Raw genomic sequence first — 19555 nt, 5'->3', positions numbered from 1 at the left:
ATATGCGTATGCCATTCTTTTTAAGATAGTCACAAAATAATTTTTTTTATTTGTAGAATGCACCTATGTTTTCTATAAATACATTAGTAACTACACCCCATTTTTCTTTATCACGAAAGCACAAAAAAAAAAAAAAAAAATTTCTGCTTATATATTCTCTTTCTACGCTTTACATCAAGCTTCAATCGGTAATACGTTTACCTAATTTTCAAGTGCAGCTTGCAGGTATATGCATTTAATCATTTAATGTGTATGTAAATTTAGATTAATATATTAACCATAGAGAATTGAATCGTTTTATTTTAACGTGTACATCAATTTGTATTGTAAGATATTAACAAGTACATATTACTTATTAAATTGCAGCTGAAATTTCCAAAACATAAACGGAGCAGAGTTTAGTTTGAAATCTCTAAAGACTTTTTAAGGTCAGTATGTGCTGAAAAATGTTATTTAATATTATTTACTTATAGTTTTAGCCAGGGGCGAAGGTACCTGGTAGCAACAGGTAGCACTTACAACCCCATTGAAAAAAAAATTGAGAAACAAATAATTTGCAACCCCATAAAATCAATTAGATGATATAATTATACTATTAATTATTAAAATGGGAAGTTATAGTCCATACAAATAGCTGTATTTCCTTAATAACCTCAACAATATAGGAAAAAATATTCTAAATTCCTATTAAAAGGGCAACTTACTGAATTTATAATCAAGAAAACTCAACCCATATTCTAATTCTCATTCCTATTAAAAAGGCACTTCGATTACTCCGGAATCTTCAATATTTTGCTCCCCGAAATCCCGATCCCGCCGTCCGATCGAAGTCGCCATTTCAACTGAAAATCTGCCATTAAAGACGGTCGACGGAACTTCTTTTGTTCGAGGTAATTATGAAATCTTTGTTCTAAAATTAAATTTAATGTTGTGATTTATGATTGGAAATAGTAATTATTGATTTATGATTGATAAATATGATAAATTCGAATAGCTTGAATGGTTAGACAGTTAGATAGATAAGCGAACAGAATCAATTGAAGAGATGAATTTATAAAGGGGCAATTGATGATAAAAGCAAATTGCAGAGGAGTTAAGGAGTAGTTAGGTAGATAGGATTATAATTTAGAAAAGTAGTATTATTGATTTATTTGTGAGGCATGGACCGATGGACGCATGGTATATGGTCTATAATTAATTAATAAAGAAATTGATGGTGTAGGACTAGGACTTAGGAGTAAGACGTATATAGGACTAAAGGAGCATTGGAATTTGCAAAGGTAAGATTAAAAAAGAAATGATGGAGTAGTATTATTGAACCTTTGAATCCCTCAAAAAAAAAATTATTAAACCTTTGAAGTTGCAGGGACACATCGAGATTAGGACTTTAGGAGTATTGCTTTTTTTTGTCTTGCTTTTAAAAAAGAAAATAACTTTAGTAAATAAATAATTTGTTAACTTGAATAAATAAATAATAGAATTTATGATTAAAACTTTCAGAATGAAGAGAACTAAAACACTATCTATTACGAGCTTTTTCCCGAAAAGACACCAGACTGCTAATGCACAAAATCAGCGGAGTTCAAGTCCTATAGACGAACCTGAAACTGAAATTGAAGAGCCCCGCGATAGTGAAACTGAAATAGCTCCTACTTCAATTTATTCTGAAGATCCAATTTTAGATTGGTTGACCGATTTTGATGTTATTTCTCTTTCACAAGATCCTGGGTTGAGGAGAAAGTTAACGGATTTCCACATCAATGACCGTGATATAATAAGAAGAGAGTATGTTCGAAGAGGACCATGCCAACCTCGTGATCACAAATTTCCAAAGACAAAGCGTAACTTTGTTGTTTCGTGGTTTGATAAGTTTAAGCCTTGGTTGGAGTATAGTAAAGAAAAAGATGCAGCATTTTGTTTCGTTTGTTATTTATTCAAGAGTGACTCCGTATCCGGGGGTGAGGCTTTTGTGAATAAGGGGTTCAAAACTTGGAGTAAAACGGATGCATTTAATAAGCATGTCGGTAATCATATGAGTGCTCATAATAATGCCATGAAGAATTTCGATGTTTTTAATAAACAAAAATCTTCCATTGCATGTTGCTTTGAAAATTATACCAAAGAAGCTAAAAGTGATTATCGTATTCGATTGGAAGCTTCAATAGATGCATTATGGTTTATTACTTTACAAGGATTAGCATCCCGTGGTCATGATGAAAGTGACGAATCTTTAAACTAAGGTAATTTTCTTGAGCTTAGAAAAACATTTGCAAAGCGTTACAGTGATGTAGCTAGAGCTCTTTTTGATAAGAAGGTGCCTGGAAATTGCACTCTTACCTCATCTACAATCCAAAAAGAAATTGTGAGTGTTTTCGCAAATGAGACAACCAAAAGAGTCATAGAAGAACTTGACGGTGGGCTTTTTGGTATTCTTGCCGATGAGTCAGCAGATATATCTGATAAAGAACAAATGGCTCTTTGTTTGAGATTTGTTGATAAAATAGGACAGGTGAAAGAAAGATTTTTGGGTGTTGTGCATGTGGGTAACACTACTTCTTTGACACTTAAAGTTGCAATAGAAAAGTTGCTAGGAGCAAATTCTCTTACTCTTTCCAGTGTTAGAGGTCAAGGTTATGATGGTGCTAGTAATATGAAAGGTTCAATTAAGGGTCTCAAAACCTTAATTATGGAGGAGTCTCCTTCAGCTTATTATGTTCATTGTTTTGCTCATCAACTCCAACTCACACTTGTTGTTGTGGCTAAGAAAAATGCTGATTGTAGCGTCCTTTTTTATTCACTCGCCAATTTACTTAATGTGATTACAAATTCCTGTAAACGAAAAGATATTCTCCGAGAAAAACAAGCTGAAAATGTCTTAAAAGCATTACAAAAGGGTGAACTTGTATCAGGAACGGACTTGAATCAAGAGAAAGGTTTGAGTAGGCCAGGTGATACTCGTTGGGGATCTCACTTTAAAACTATTTTACATGTGTTCGATTTATTTCCGAGCATTCTTGAAGTTCTTGATGCTATTGGTGAATTTTGTGATGGGAGTGAGCTAGTAAAGGTGGAGAGTCTGGCATTTACTATGAGGACATTTGATTTTGTTTTTATTGGGCAATTGATGATTACTATTTTTGGGATTACTAATACATTAAGCAAAGTCTTGCAAAAGAAAGATCAAGATATCGTGAACGCAATGGCTCTTGTTGATGCGACGATAAAGAGTTTAAAGAAGATTAGAGAAGATGGGTGGACTGCTCACATGGAAAAGGTAACATCATTTTGTTAGAAGAATGAAATTTGTATTCCTATCATGAGTGATATGTATGTAGTTCCAGAGAGATGCAGGCGCGGAAAGAAATAGGTGGATAATGATCATCATTTTCGAATCGATGTGTTTCTGATATTGGTTGATCAAATATTGCAAGAGATTGAAGATCGATTTGACGAGAGAAGAAAAGATCTACTAATTTGTATGTCCTGCTTCAATCCTAAAGATCGATTTTCTTCCTTTGATATTCCTAATTTGGTTCGACTTGCTCGCTTCTATCCTAGTGATTTTTCACGTCTGGATTTACAACACTTAGAATATCAACTTGGAAACTTTGTTGAAGATGTTCGAAATGATGATCGATTTTGGAATTTAGAGAGTCTAAATGATCTATCAATGAAGCTTGTTGAGACGAAGAAACATTTGATACACTTAAAGATCTACTTGCTCCTCAAACTTGTATTGATTCTTCCTGTGGCGACAGCGACCGTGGAAAGGGCTTTTTCGGCAATGACTTATATAAACAATAAAATTCGTAATAGCATGGGAGATGATTTGCTAAACGATAATTTAGTCACTTTTATAGAGAGAGATCTATTTTGCAAGATTACTACTAGACCTGGCAAACAGTTCGGGTCGTGTCGTGTTCGTGTTCGGGTTATTATTAAACGGGTCACCACTACCCCAACCCTAACCCGACCCAATTACATAAACGGGTCATTTGTCTCAACCCTAACCCGACCCATTTAGTTTTTCTATAACCCAACCCGACCTGTTTAACCCATTTATCCTTAAGCAGGTCATTTTAATCTGCTTAACCCGTTTAACCCAATAAACTAATACAATAAACTACGTTTTATAAACCTATTATCCGACAAAATGATAAATGAAAATGCTACTTTTTAGTAGTTTTGTTGAATTATTGACTCCAGTCAAATATATTATGACAATTTTAAATAAATGGGTTATTCGTGTCGGGTTCGTGTCAAAAGACATCAACCCTAACCCGACCCATTTAAGTTTCATGTCGTGTCGTGTCAACCCAATTACTTAAATGGGTCGCAACGTCTCGACCCTAACCCGCTAACTCCGTGTCGGGTTCGTGTCGTGTTTTCGTGTCGTGTCAGTGATTGCCGCCTCTAATTACTACCGAAGAACTCATAAACCATTTTCAAAATATGAGAACTCGCCGGTTACGATTAGAATAATATATTTGCGTTGAGTTTGTAATTTGGTATTTATGACTATGTTTTTTTTCCCGATTATGATATATATATTTTCGCTACCCCTTATTTTTAATCCTGGCTTCACCCCTGGTTTTAGCGCTATATTAATATCATATTGGTTAGATGTTAATTTTTTTTATATAAAAAAATTGTTCATTACAGTGCTACTATTAAGCTCCTCGAAATTTGTAGTTACGATTTGTTAAATTCATATTTTAAAAATAACCAAAAAAATTAAGATTATTCGACTGCTCTACTTAATTTTTTTTTAAAATTTTTTTTACACAAAAACTCCGGAGAAACGGTCTCTCAATAACGTTATTGAGAGAACTCTCACATGATGGGGGTGAGGGACCCACTGAATTTATTTTTTCCTATTATGTCTCGCACTAGATTAGTGGGAGACGGTCTCTCATGAGACCTACTGTTTTTTTAATAATTTTTTAAAACTTTTTAAGATTTAGTTAAAATTTTAAAAATTGAAGTCAATAAAAATATTAGTTAAATAAAACAATAAAAAAAAATCAAATAATAGTCGTGAAACCACGTAAATGAGTTGTAGAAGTACACTTCTCATTACGTTTATCACCGACTAAAAGCAACTTTAAATCCACAAATGATGTTTGCATCGAAATATAGTTATTTAAAGACGAAAAGGATTAGTGTTGTACTAGTATAGATCCCGCGCATTCGCGCGGTTTTTTAGATAGAGATGTTAGAAAATTTAAAAATTATATTATTGGCATTTAACCTCCCTTGAAATTTAATTATGAAATTTACTATTAGTAATATTTTGTATTAAGAGGTGAAAAGAGAACATTCAACATTGTTAAATTATAAAATTAACCAATATTTAAATGTTTTACATATTATAAAATAAATGTAGATATTAAGTTAAATTGTAATAAAAATATATATTATACGTAAACTTTCGTTTTTGAAGTAAACAATCTATGAATACTCTTAACTTGTAGTACATTTGTATGAAAAGATAAAACTATAGAATTAATTAGAAAGTGTTGCTAAAAAAAGTGTTCGTGACCATCATGTTTATTTTTAAAAATAATAGTAGAAAAATATTTCTATCACATCATACGTATAATTAGCGCAATTTCATCTATGTAACAAAATAAGAATAATTAATTTGTCTATGAATGTTGAAAAAATATTATCCCTTTTTTAAATGACATAGAATTATTTATTGTATGGAATTAAATCAATATGGCTCAGTTATAAACATGATAAAATGAAGCTCAAAGCCCAATTATAGAGTAATTCATTTAGGCGGAAAAATTTTAGGATCTCTTATTCTTTTAGTATAAGGGGGATTACTTCAGTAAAAGTATAAAACTAATTTTATGTACTAGCATAAGTCAGTTTAGAGTGTGGATTTAAAACGGGAAAAATGCTCATTTAATTTTTATTTTTGACGATTAATCAAACAGTTGATAAATATAATTGTATAAAGTAAATTTATTATACAGAAATGTTCTTATAAAATTTAATAAAAGCTTAAACATATCAAATGTAAAACAGCATATTCGTCGTTGTAAATCGACTTTGCCAAAAAATAAAAAAATATCCAAAAGATACTAAAATTCCGAAAATATACAACTGTTGTATGTAGGGTAAAATTTAATGCCGACTAAAAAGCTTTGCGCGATATAAAATATAAAATTACAGTGTAAGTTAACTTACGTAAACGCTTACATATACACTCAAAAAGATATATAGTACTCAATTTCCTAAGTTTAAAACTACCAATAATCGTAATCTATTTCGTTAGTTTAACATAAAAACTTTTAATTTTTTTTCTCTGATTGCGTTTTTCTTTTAGTTAATTACTGATTATTCTATGAATGAATATCATATCGGCTGTACTTTTACTTTGAAAAAAATGTATAAGACTAGTTTATGTATACTATACCGACAAAATGTATAACGTGGAGGATACATATGATACAAGAACCTGAAAAATTGTTGTAAAGAAAATTATTGTCAATATATGTGAATGACATAGTTGTACAAGTGTCAAATATTTATATTTATGCAACTGAAGACCTCTTGGTTTGGCAGAGCGCTAATCGGTACTGGCGTTTGTAAGCTTTCAGTTTCTCGACTTGAGCTTTCTCCAGAAATGTCTGGACGATAGTTATTACTAAGATGTTTCAGAAATTCTTTCTTGTCCGTCGCCCTATAATTAGACAATATTTAGATGATGTTGAATAATAATATGTAGAATAAAGAAAAAAATAATATATTATACCAAATGCGTAGTTCTTCCGCGGCTGGCGCGGTACCATCTAATCTTAGAGTTGAAAAACGGGTTGTCCCCAGCATCCTCCTGGTAATGCGTGCAAATGGTTATTATAGGTTTGTTTATAAACAAAACCAATTTATAGTATGTATATATACCTCTATAATCGGATGCCTTAACACGGGTTATCTGAATAACAGGTAAGGAGTCTATCGCTCTTGCAATTTTTTCAGTAGGCTCTAGAGCAAGCGCACGCCAAGCTGTTAAAACGACGGGCCTCATTCTGCATATATAGCAAACTTTAAAAATATATGCAATTGTTTGTAAAAATATTGTTGTAGGGAAGAATGTTTCTGTTAAACCACTTACTGATGATCGACGATTATTATATCTCTCGCTTCTTTTTCATCACTTGTAGCTCTATTTATAGTTTTTCTTAGAGGCCGAACAAAAATGGCGACACCAACTAAATCTGTATTGACGAAAAAAAATTAAAGACTTGTCAATAAAGTTTAGTACATAGTAGGTAAATATAACAACAAAATTACATACTTATTCTATCTTTGCGTTCAAGATTCTCGTCAACAGAATTTACTGGCACCCAATATGTCTTTGTACTCTCAGTCTCACCAAGGTCACTTATATGCAAACCTTTCTGAAAAACCATTTGGTACATCTAATTTCCGTATCTGTATTTTTCAGGAATTTTGTTTACAATTGGATTCTGAATTTCATATTGATGGCCCTCATGTAAAGTATTTCTAAAAGAAGAAATATCCTCTTGAAAGATTGTCGCAATCATTCCAGTTCCCTATTACACAAGTAAAGTTAAAAAATTAAATTAGTAAATAAAAACATGTAAGTAATTCTAATTCTTATATATTGTCGTACCTCTGTATCAGTAAACAGTAAATTTCGAAGCGTTTTATCTCCTCGGGTCGATTTTTTTGATGCCTTTATGGATTCAAGGGTCAAAACAACAGTAAAGTTTCTACTATGTTCCGTTACTGAGGAAAGCGATATTGTTGGAGGAGCCATTACAACCTGCAATTTTATACCAAAAATGTCAGAGATGGACATTAGCAATTTTGTCTTAAAGAAAAAGTAAATCATTGTTTAAACTTTAAACATAAGTAATATACGAAAACCTGATATCTAAATTACTGTATAAATTTGGTTGTGGAGAACAAGGCTAATGTAACTTATTAAATTGTCTTTGTTTTAGAAAAAAAAAAAATTATGTAGTTATTCAAGGAAGGCAACAGAAAACAACATGTAAAAGACAACAAACAATAGCTTATAAAGGTGTATTTTGTATGTCGTTATTAATTGATCCATAATAGAAAACAGAAACAGGAAACAGATAACATGAATTCAAAAAAGTAAAACAGTAAGATGATAACTTAAAAAAATTATGTATAGTAACATTAATGTACATTGAAAACATTTTTTTTTCTTACATACACATTAACCTCTAGTACGTCTCCAACTGTCAGATACCGTACAATTCGGAAGGATGGCAACCTTTATGTCAGAGTTTTGTCTTGCTCTTGACAAGGCTACATACAATTGACCATGCGAGAAGACTGGTCTCGACAAATATATTCCAACTCTACTAAGCGTCTGTCCTTGCGCTTTGTTAATAGTCATTGCGAAACTCAATCGAATCGGAAATTGTTTTCTCCTGAATTGAAAAAAAAATTTGTCGGAAGGAGATGGCTGAAGTGGAATTCTTGGTATGAAGACTCTTTTTCCCTTGTGATTTCCCACAATAATTTCTGCGTCAATAGCATTTCTATCAAAGGCTTTGCAAATGAGTCGTGTACTGTTACAAAGACCCGAGGTAGGATCTAAGCTTCTCAGCAAAATAATAGGACTATGTATTTTCAGGACCAATTCATGCGGCGGAAGACCACTTGGCTAAAATGTATTAAGAAACTCCACTGGATATTGTTCTATTGCGACGTCTGTTGCTTCGTCAAAACTTCTGTAAGTAAATGGTTCACCTTCTTGTCGAGAAACTAATATAGAATTTATCATCTGTGTGTCATCATTTTTGGGAGTAAGTATTGCTCTTTTGGTTGTCAGATACGGGTTTATATTAAGTCGTTGTATATCTGGATAAATTGTGCCAATGAGTTGTTCAATTAGTGTAGTTTCTTCTGTTCCAGATATGACAATCGACCTTGGTAATTTGACATCCTTCCCATTTTCATAAGGATGGGAACCATTACCTGTTAGGATTCATTAATTCCATTTTTATACATTTCATACAAATGTGATTATTTAGTCATAAAATAATAACTAGATCTTATGCATGCAAACTAAAAACAAGATTAGAGAAGAAATCGTCTATTCATGTTATGTAGATCTCATCTATTCATGTAGATCTCATCTATTCATGTATACTATCTATTTTGGTATACAAATCATTCTTTCTTTCGTAGATCTCATTTACTCAAGCATACAAATTATTCTTTGTATTCTTTGTGTCTTCATTTTTCTCCCACTCTTTCTTTAAAATAAATACACTAGATATTCAAAGATAGCTTATGAGACACAAATAATGATTTTGAAGTAGAAAGAGGACTATCTCATAGATTGACTAATAGATTTTAGATTTGATGAGTGTACTTGGTAATTGACATTCCTTTAGCAGAGTTCATCAACTCAACATCACTTTAAAATTGATCATACACAAGTTTCAAGCTTGTGGACATATAATGAATCCTATCATTATAATTGTCTATTGGATCACTTTAAGTAGTTGTTCATATGTTTCTATGTGCAAGCATATAAAGACGAATTTTTAGAACAAACAAATACGATAAAAGGGGTGACTTGGGTTGCAAGCCAAGCCACCAAAATCAAAAATACAACCATTGTTTAAAAGGATCACACATTTCCATGTCGAACACGGAAATCAAAATAATTCTAAAATCCATAACATTAAAATAAATATAATAATAAAAGCCAAGCTTCATTGGTAGCTACTCCTAGCTCCTTCACGGTTTCTTAAGCTTGCTTCTCTTTTCCCTTGTCTTTACTTGGAGGAGGCCCTATTTACAATAAAAGGGGGATACATTATCACAACTTGTATCAAAATACCATAGTTGAATTAGAAACATAAAAGAAAGGATAGTCATTTACCTACTGGAGTGATCTTTCCAGCTTTGATGTCACCAAGTTACTTGGAACAATTCCTCTTCCAATGTCCAACACCATTACAATAATGACATTTATCAAGAGGACCCTTCTTGGGTTTGGAAGTGCTAGCTTCAAAAGTCCTAGCCTTAGTGTTCATAGGAGCTTGCCTCTTACTCTTTTTCCCATTCTTCTTGAACTTCCCCTTGCTCTTAGTGCTTATATTTAGCACATCCTTAGGTGGGCTAACATTTAGCCCCATGTCTCTTTCGGCTTGCACATGTAACTTGTGCAACTCCTCAAGAGACACGTCCTTATCTTGCATATTGAAATTCACCCGGAATAGCACATATGCTTTGACTTTGGATAAGGAGTGAAAAATCCTATCAACAATGAGCTCCTTGGGGATTTCAACCTTTTGAATTTTCAATGTCTCGACTAGCTCCAACAATTTGAGCACGTGAGGGCTAACCTTTTGGCCCTCCTTGAAATCGAGATCAAAGAATGTCGAGGCCGCCTCATATTGGACGATCCTCGGTGTTTGTGAGAACATTGTCACAAGTTTGGAATAAATTTCATAAGCGGTGCCCATTTTGAAAGCTCTCCTTTGGAGATCAGCCTCCATTTCAAAAAGTAACACATGTTTAATTGCGGCGGATTCCTTATGGTAAGCTTCATAGGCTTCCCTTGTTGCGGCACTCGACTTAGCATTAGGTTCGGGTGGAGAGGCCTCCATAAGGTAACGAACCTTATCGTCACCTTGGGCGGCTAGCTTGAGTTGGGCATCCCAATCGGAAAAGTTTGACCCATTCTTTTCAAGTTTACAACGATCCATGAAGGATCGGAGCCATGAAACATTAGTGAGAGCGTGAGCGTTGTTATTTGGTGCGGCCATTTGTTATGAGAAATAAAAGTGGTATACAAAACAAAAATAGAAGGAATAAAACACTTGTCGTTTTTAAAATAATAATAATACTCGTAAATTTTAATTTAAACAAGTTTTATTACATTTATCTAGTGACTTCTACCCAACTTTGATAAATGATTCCAAAACCCAAATTCATATCAACTTGGGCACACTTTGGCGATACATCCCTTATCAATATAACTCGGTGGATTAACCCTTTAATCGATTCTACTTTTAGAACTCTTGGTCGATAAAATTACATTAATTTTTATCTTTAGCCCAAAACACATCCGGCTATGGTCGAGAATACTTTTGTTGAGTACAACCCAGATTTCGAATAAATGTGTCCATGATCCAAATTCACATTAACTTGGGCACGCTTTGGCGATACAACCCTCATCAACATGAATTCGGTGGATAGACATTTATCACCCACTTCCTCTACGTAACAAGGCTTGTACCCCGGTTTGGCCGAGCGCACTCCCTCACGAAATAGGTTTTCATGGTTTCTAATTTTTGGTAAGGCTAAGTCTCAATTGTTTATTTAGCGAGAGGTCATGTCAATTTATTATCTATCACGTTTTAAGTGAACTAAAGCGGTGAACTACGATAATTGTAATTGACACGGTCGATAAACTCGATTTAAAATGAATGTTTAGTTATGGCGATTTAGCGATGCATGCAACATATAAATAAAATGCAAAGTATAAAAATAAAATCCTAGTATGGCCTTCCTAAAATAGTAAATCTAATAAACTATTAAAAATGCGGAAACCAACTCCTTTGGTCCCTTGAACTTCGGTCTTGGCACGCAAAACGAGGCAACACCGTCTTCTTCGGGAACTCCGGGAAATTACAAAATAAATTACATAATTTCCTATTATACATTTGTAATAAAAATTAAATAACTATTAAATTACAAATTGGTGATACGAGATCACAAAATTACAACCGAATCGATATTCCCATACATTTCGGGTAATATCGACTAAAAACTAAGGCCATACTAAGTAAAATTACATAATTCAAAATTATATAAACCAAAATTATGACAATCATAAATAAAATGCAGCATTTATAATATATATGAACATGCCAAATTTTAAGCTAAATCGCCTTTAAAGAGCCAATATCGTATATTAATCGGTTTTTATGGATTTGCGTGATTTAACTTATTAAATCACAATATGTTACATAAACTCGTATTTATGTTCAAGTTCATTATCCTAACTCACTTAGGACTCAAATTTAGTCTTCACTAACAATTTGACAATAATTCAACTTGATTTGATAATATTGTTCATTATGGACTTAAAATTACAATTTTATAACATAAACTTCAACTTAAATCAAAATAATTTCAAAATTGGAAATTCAAACTTATGAACATTCTGGAAAAATACCATGACTCTCATAATGTTCAATACTTAGGTTAAATATTTCGAAAAATTATCGAGAAAAACAATGTTGCGGTTTATCGGTTTTAACAAATATGACCATTAAAATATGAGAAAATTTATTTTCATCAACTTTTCACTTTTATATCTGAAATATATAATAAAATGCAACATGTGACGTTTTTCTTTAGTCATGAAGTATGTTTTAGCATATTATAACTAGGGATGTCATTAGGGCGGGGCGGTGATGGATATAGCCTCCCCCGTACCCGTACCCACCAAGCAATTCCCATACCCGTACCCGCCCCACCACCCGTGGCGGGTACAAGTTTTCATACCCGTACCCGCCCCACCAAATTAAAATCTAGACCCGTCCCGTCCCGCCCCGTTTACCCACCAACCACCTATATCATAATTTTTTTTAAATAAAATGTAGTTTAATCACTATGAATTTCCGTAAATTTTCATATTTATAATCCTATTTTAAGATTTTCAATAAAATTAGTAAAGAACATTATCGAAAGTCATAATAATATATATATATATATATATATATATATATATATATTTTAAATAATTGGTGGGTAAGCGGGTTTTTGGTGGGTATGGCGTAAAATCCATCCCCGCCCCACCACCCATGGCGGGTGGAATTTTTGTACCCGTACCCGCCCCACCACCCGCGAAAGCTGTACCCATACCCACTCCAATTGGGGTGGTGCGGGCCGGTATTCGCTTATACCCGCCCCGTTGACATCCCTAATTATAACTAATTATAGTCCCTATTTATGTGATTTTTCATCAAAAATTCCTAAATCATGCAAAAAGACTTCACTATAGCCAAATATTTTACACACATCTTGTAAAATTGCATGTGACAACATACTAAAATTTCATGATTAAATTCGAAATATAACTCATATTAATCTATTTACCCATTTAAATACAATTTTAACTTTATAAAATTCATATTTCGAGCAAAACAACTTATTTTAACATGAAAATTTACAGGCTATCAGTATGTATTACATGTGAAAACATATCCAAAACCCACAGAAAAATTCGAAATTTAAGTAATTTTCGTCCAAAAATGACATTTATATATACAAAATCACATTTTTATGTCATAAATCAACAAAATGAACAATATAATCCATAAATGAACCAAAATATCCCAAATACATTTTAGGACCATAAAATTTAACATGCAAAGTGATTTCGTGATATATCATAATAAACACAAAATTACAAGTTTTGTTTGTTAATAAGATTAACTCGGAAAAACAATAAACCGATTTGCATTCAAACAACCTAAGGCTCATGATACCACTTGTTAAGATTCATTAATTCCATTTCTATACATTTCATACAAATGTGATTATTTATTCATAAAATAATAACTAGATCTTATGCATGCAAACTAAAAACAAGATTAGAGAAGAAATCGTCAATCTTACTTTGGAATTTCGGATCAAAAGGGCACCAATAAATTCACCTATTTGTTAGTTCTTGAGCTTCCTTATAATGGATGAACAAAGGTTCAAATTAGAACCTCTCCCAAAAGCTTATACCCAAGGTGTTACTCTTAATAATTAATAATATTATGAACTAGTAATATTATTAATCTAGCTTAAAATTGACCCAAAATATTATTTTTGTCTCTCTTGTTTCGGTAAGGAGAGGGAGGAATTATAGAGTATTTTCTCTCTTAAACTTCTCTAAGTTTTTATGTGTATAGAAATGAATAATAATGCACTACATTATAGTGGTGTATATAGGAAGAATAAGAGTGAAAACCCTTGGCTTCCTCTCTTGTCCAAAACCGGGTGGGGTGGGAATCACAAGGCCAATGCATGGCCATTGCTTCTACCCACAAAATGTAGGCATGTAAGGCTATATAAAAATGTAATCATTGTGTTTGATTTAAAATAAAACACAATAAAACCCTACTACTCACCCATTATTTCGGTACACTTATATAAAATGGAGGAGTCCATTTTATTTTGTGATTTTGTCAATATGTCACATGTAACATATTACATGACATCATATATATAAAATGTATTTTTAACAATTAAAAATCAACATATTAATAAAAATATGTCATATACAAAATCGACTAGTAATTCGTGATTACTTGGACCAAAACGGTTTATCAATTGTAAATCACAACGTCTTGTATTTATAATAAAATATTCATTCAGTTTCAATTATTTCGTAAACAATAATTTAATCTAAGTAATGAAACAATTTGATTACTTAGACCGTATCTTATTTAATCGAATTACAATAAGACACGTCTGTTATACTCACAAAATCGTCCGTCAATTTAAGTAATTTAATCAACCCGTATCGACATACGATTAATTAAATAATCAATTAAGAGCGTCACCCTTTAGGTATGACCTAAGGGGATCAACTGATCACCACCGTCGCACGACAGTAATGTCAAACTCTAGTCAGCCAATCATTACCGATATGTGTGGACCAGTTGACTGTAAAATATTACTTCCCACATGTATTCTTAAATATGAGATTTAAACATGTGATCATTATGATCGACAGTTGTGATCACATTATTGTCGAAGGACACTTATTCCAACATTACCAACACTTAGAACGAAGTCGCAAAAAGGAAACATAACAAAACTGGAATTGATTGCCTCTTGTAATGTACTTTTCGGTATAACAGGCAATACCTGTCTAAAATCTCCTCCAAAAACGATAATTTTTCCTCCAAACATTTCTGTACTTGAGCATACGTCACGCAATGTTTTTTCAAAGTATTCAATCGATTGTCTTTTTGCCATAGGAGCTTCATCCCAAACGATTAACTTACAAGCTCGAATAAGTTCCGCCAAAGGACTTTGTTTTGAGATTTGAGAACTCTGGTTATTTTCTATATCAAGAGGGATCTTGAATCGAAAATTTGAAGTTCTACCATCCGGAAGATTGGCTGCTGCAATACCTGAACTTGCAACTGCAAGACAAATAAGTCCCCTTGCTCTTAGATTTGCAAGCAGTGTTGTGTACAAAAAAGTTTTTCCTGTACCTCCGGGGCCATCTAAGAAAAAAGAACCAGTCTCATTCTCTGTAACCCTTCTGTAAATTGTATCATAGGCAAGACGTTGTTCTTCATTTAACATGTTTACAGCATTTATGTCTTCAAGACTTATTGGAATATTAAGCTCTTCTTCAATTTCTTTGGTTTTTAAATGACTGAAATAATCAGCATCAAATTTCAGATCGCCAAAGTTGAAATTACTAAAACTCTTGCCCATTGATTCAAGTATGCAACAAATATTTGCAACAGTCATTTGTAACACTTTATGCCTTTGTGCAGGAAAAGCATATGTATAGTCTTCCGACAATGAAGTATAGAATTTATCCCACAACAATCTTGGATTATTTGGCTGACTGTAAATGAGCAAAGTTGCAAATAATCCGCGTAGCGCTGCTGGCATTTGATATTAAACTGCTTATGCTAAGCACTGTTCAATTGAGTTGTCTGTTTCAAGCAATCCATCCATGTAAGCCGACTCTCTGAAAGAACTACATGTTATGCCATTTAATGATTTTAGATCATCAAAAGACTTCGGACCCCTAATGTTTGAGAGCAAAAGGCGTAAATAATCTCGTTCTCCTTCTGAGGGGTTTGCATAAACCAAACGCCCTAAGACAAATCCTTTCTCCCTAGGGGTCCAAAATCTGTCCCTTCTTCTATTATGCCATACATAATATTCGGGAATTTGACTGTATAATAAGGTTTGAGAGAAAGTATCAGTTTCGTTTTGCTTGAAAAAAGCCGTTAACATTGTTCTATTGCGGGATTCTTCATCCAAAACATTTCCAAGGTTTTCCTATGTCTGAAAACTAACTGTTTGCATGTTTGGTAAGTGTACTTGTAAAGGAACAACGTTAGGATGTATCTCGTTCAAATGAAATCCAAAAATTCTTCACGCTGCCTCCGGCGGGGAAATCCATCTAGCTGAGTGGTACGCGGTAATCTCATCAAATGATTCTTGACCGCTGCCACTTGGATCAGTAACAGCAAAAGAAATACGGTCATGCCTCTTATATACATACTTGTACATATAGTTGACTGCTTTAATTGTACAACATATCTCAACGTTTAGGTTGCAGTCATATTTGCCCAATAAGAATGGGTTGTAAGGAACAACCCATCGATTGTTAAGCCTCGATTTACGTAAAGTCACTTGAACACCCGTACGCCTTCTACGATAAATTGGATACGAATCACGACCGTTTGTTGTTGTATCTGCAAACTCACGGGGGTAATGGTTCTTACACGCACCATTTATCATACAAGGATTATCAGGGTTTTGTCTACCGCATGGACCATGCATCATATGACGAACAACTGCAGAGAAAAGGTGAGGGTTCTCGGTAGCATCAGGTAATTCTACATAAATAAATTCATCATACTGGTCAGGCGTTCTGATTTTGCTTTCAGAATCAAGAATGATTAGAAAATGTGCATGTGGGAGCCCTCGCTTTTAGAACTCAATGACGTAAACGTAACCGGCAACATTACCAAATATTTTCCGAACACATATGTCCTTTTTTAACTCAAAAAGTTTTGATCGAAAAACACGAGAAATAAGATCAGGTCTATTCTGCGCTTCTTCACAAGGCAATAATTCTCGTTCTATTTCTGGCCATCGAGGGTTGCACGTCATAGTCAGAAATATATCTGGTTTTCCATATCGTTGCACGACCGCCATAGAACAAAGATAGCGACGTCGGAAATCACAATCACACCCAATAAAGCTAGCAGGTAGTATAAAAATTCGGCCAATATTTGCGCCTCGTGTGTATCTAGAGTTGTAGCTGTCAATGATTCCTTGATACAGGTCCGCGCGAATTATATTTTGATTATTTCTTATGTAATCAAGTCTCGTTGTCTCAATTTTAATATACATATCGACTGTATATTGTTGGAGAAGACGACCGCTTCTTAGTAAAATCGATGAATCGTTTGGACGAATGTGCAATCGGTAGCAGTAGTACTCTCTACAAGATATGTTTTTCTCAGATGCAGAAGTACCTGCAACTGTACATAAACAGCAGCTCTAGCAACTGTGTTGTTAAAAAAATAAAATCTGAAAGGACAAACCTTGTTCTTTGCTTTCAAGTAAATCATCAGCTGTTTGTATAAGAACTTCATTAATCGGAAAAGTTTGGGGTCAAGGACGACGTCTAGGATGGTTGCTGACTCGATAAATACGTCTATGCCATCCACTTTCGCCAAAAGGAAACAAAAGAGGATACTGTAAAGGATCATAGCAACCGTAATAATGTAATATTTGGTGACTTGTTCCAGAAATAGCATATATGACGACATCATGCCGAGGAGGATGTGATGAGTTTTCATCATCGACCCAAATCGCCGCAACTGATAGGTCCAAATTATATACATTTTTACCCCAATATTTAGCTCCATTTTATATTTATTATACACTCACTTTAGTGTTAATAAGCTAATATTTGCTTTCTAGTTCCATTTGTATGTTTTGTCGTGTTTTGTAGGTAGATAAGCTTTTAGGAGCTTAATTCTACAACATTTGCATGTACTACAAGCATGAGCTAAGTAGATAAGCTAAGGAAGAGAATGGACCAACATGGAAGATGTGCATGGACTAACAATGCCAAAATGATGGACCAAAATGTAGATGTGCAACAAATACAAATGCAAAATGAAGCCCACATTACAAGTCCACAAAATTCTACATAAGATGCTCAACTTGAGATGCTCTTAGGATTCTCATGGGATGTAAATTGAGTGATTAACCAAAAGCTTAAAGATGGGATTAATGGCTCACATGGGATTCTCTAGGCAATTACTCAAGCAATTAAGAGAAAATATTTGGGGTTGACTCCTTGTATTTACCCTAAGTTTCACCCCTCATTTCCTATATAAAGGGTGTAGACTTCAACCACCATACACCATTCACATACACAATTTCTCATAATTCTCTCTAAATTTAGTAGTTAGTTTAAGTTAGCTTTTAGTTTAGTTTAGTTTAGATTTATTTTCTGTTATTTACATTTCCTATTTACATTACAAGTTATAAAACAATTTACATTTACAAGTTATTTATATTACAAGTATTGTTCTTCCATTTTCATTTCCATTTCCAATTTCAAGGTAATTTCTTATTTATGTTTTCATTCACTACTACAAAAAATAGCAAAGAGATCACTAATAAGAAACCGGTTAAATTCTCAAACCGGTCTCTCAACATAAGAAACCATTGATTTTGTAAAACCGATTTCTTAAATTAAGCTAAGAAACCGTGTTGAATTAAAACCGGTTCCTTAGCTTTTTGGATTTTTTTCTCCACTCAATTACAGTGTTTACCTGTATCTTTTTATTCTTTTTTAATTCATTTTGTTTCTTAAGCACCCATAAGTCATGGTTTGTCAGTTAGAACTTATCATTCCCCATTACTAGCCTCGCCGCACATCGCCACCATTAATCGCACTCCCAACAAGAACGTCGACACCTAGTATCGTTTGCTCCTTCGTCCACCTAGTTTCCTGATAATAGGTACTAATTTTTCATCAATTTCGTTTTCATTGCGTTTTAATTGTTTAGGGATTAGGGTTTATGGGTTGTTCGATCTATTCTTAACTAGGTTGTTTTAGGAATTTTATTGTTTTTCCGTCTAGCCAGTTCTAATTTGGGTTGATCAATTTATAATTTGGGTCGATCAATTTAAGGGTTTTGGATTCAAATAAGTTTGCATGTAATCATTTACTTTAATCATCGTTATATAATTACGAATGCGAATTAGTGATGATACAATCTTGTGATTTGCATAATTGTTGTTCTTTTCCAATCAACTCCCTTGAATAATTTTGACAAATATTTGTAATGCATGACTTAATGAATTATGCCTTAATCGAACAAACCATTCTGATAATGTGCTAGAAGGGTTGGACAATGAAGAGGCTAAACGCCAAAGAACAAAGCTCTTACAGAGCGCGTTCCTACACAAGTTTAAATTTATTAGGCAGACAGTCTCATGAGTTTTTTTCACTGAATTGTTTGTTTATTTCATTGTTGGTTATATGAGACCTACAAGATCACAGTTTGAATGAAAATGTGCTTTTTGCTTCTAATGATGTCACAAAATAGAAGTTGGAAATGTTGTTCATGAATCTTTATTACTACTGCAGCTTTATATGATTACAAATTCTCATTTAGAACAGGTATATCCGTCTTAAGCTTAAGACGAGTCAGTAATTAAAATAAGAAAAAAAAAACATAATGCCTAGGGAAACGCAATATATTTGTCATATATGCGCAAGTGAGATGATACTTGACTC

At 33.3% G+C, this 19555-nt stretch overlaps 1 protein-coding gene and 1 long non-coding RNA gene across 2 annotated transcripts; one reads left to right on the top strand and one right to left on the bottom strand.

Annotated features, from left to right (window-relative positions):
- The first annotated feature begins 360 nt into the window (after positions 1-360).
- On the top strand, positions 361-15957 carry LOC141656907 (uncharacterized). The gene is made up of 5 exons (XR_012548620.1): positions 361-428; positions 762-890; positions 8254-8493; positions 8648-8746; positions 15546-15957. It is a non-coding gene; the product is annotated as an uncharacterized LOC141656907 (long non-coding RNA).
- A 201-nt stretch (positions 15958-16158) lies between these two features.
- LOC141642348 (uncharacterized) lies at positions 16159-16947 on the bottom strand. The gene is made up of 2 exons (XM_074451132.1): positions 16746-16947; positions 16159-16625 (listed from the first exon to the last, which is right to left on the bottom strand). Exons 1-2 carry the CDS (start codon positions 16945-16947, stop codon positions 16159-16161), a joined length of 669 nt encoding a protein of 222 aa, XP_074307233.1.
- Between the last annotated feature and the right edge of the window lie 2608 nt (positions 16948-19555).

This window comes from Silene latifolia, chromosome 1 (genome assembly GCF_048544455.1).
Source record: "Silene latifolia isolate original U9 population chromosome 1, ASM4854445v1, whole genome shotgun sequence".
NCBI classification, from domain to species: Eukaryota; Viridiplantae; Streptophyta; class Magnoliopsida; order Caryophyllales; family Caryophyllaceae; genus Silene; species Silene latifolia.
The sequence above is the reverse complement of the archived record's forward strand: the minus strand, read 5'-3'. Positions and strand labels throughout refer to the sequence as shown.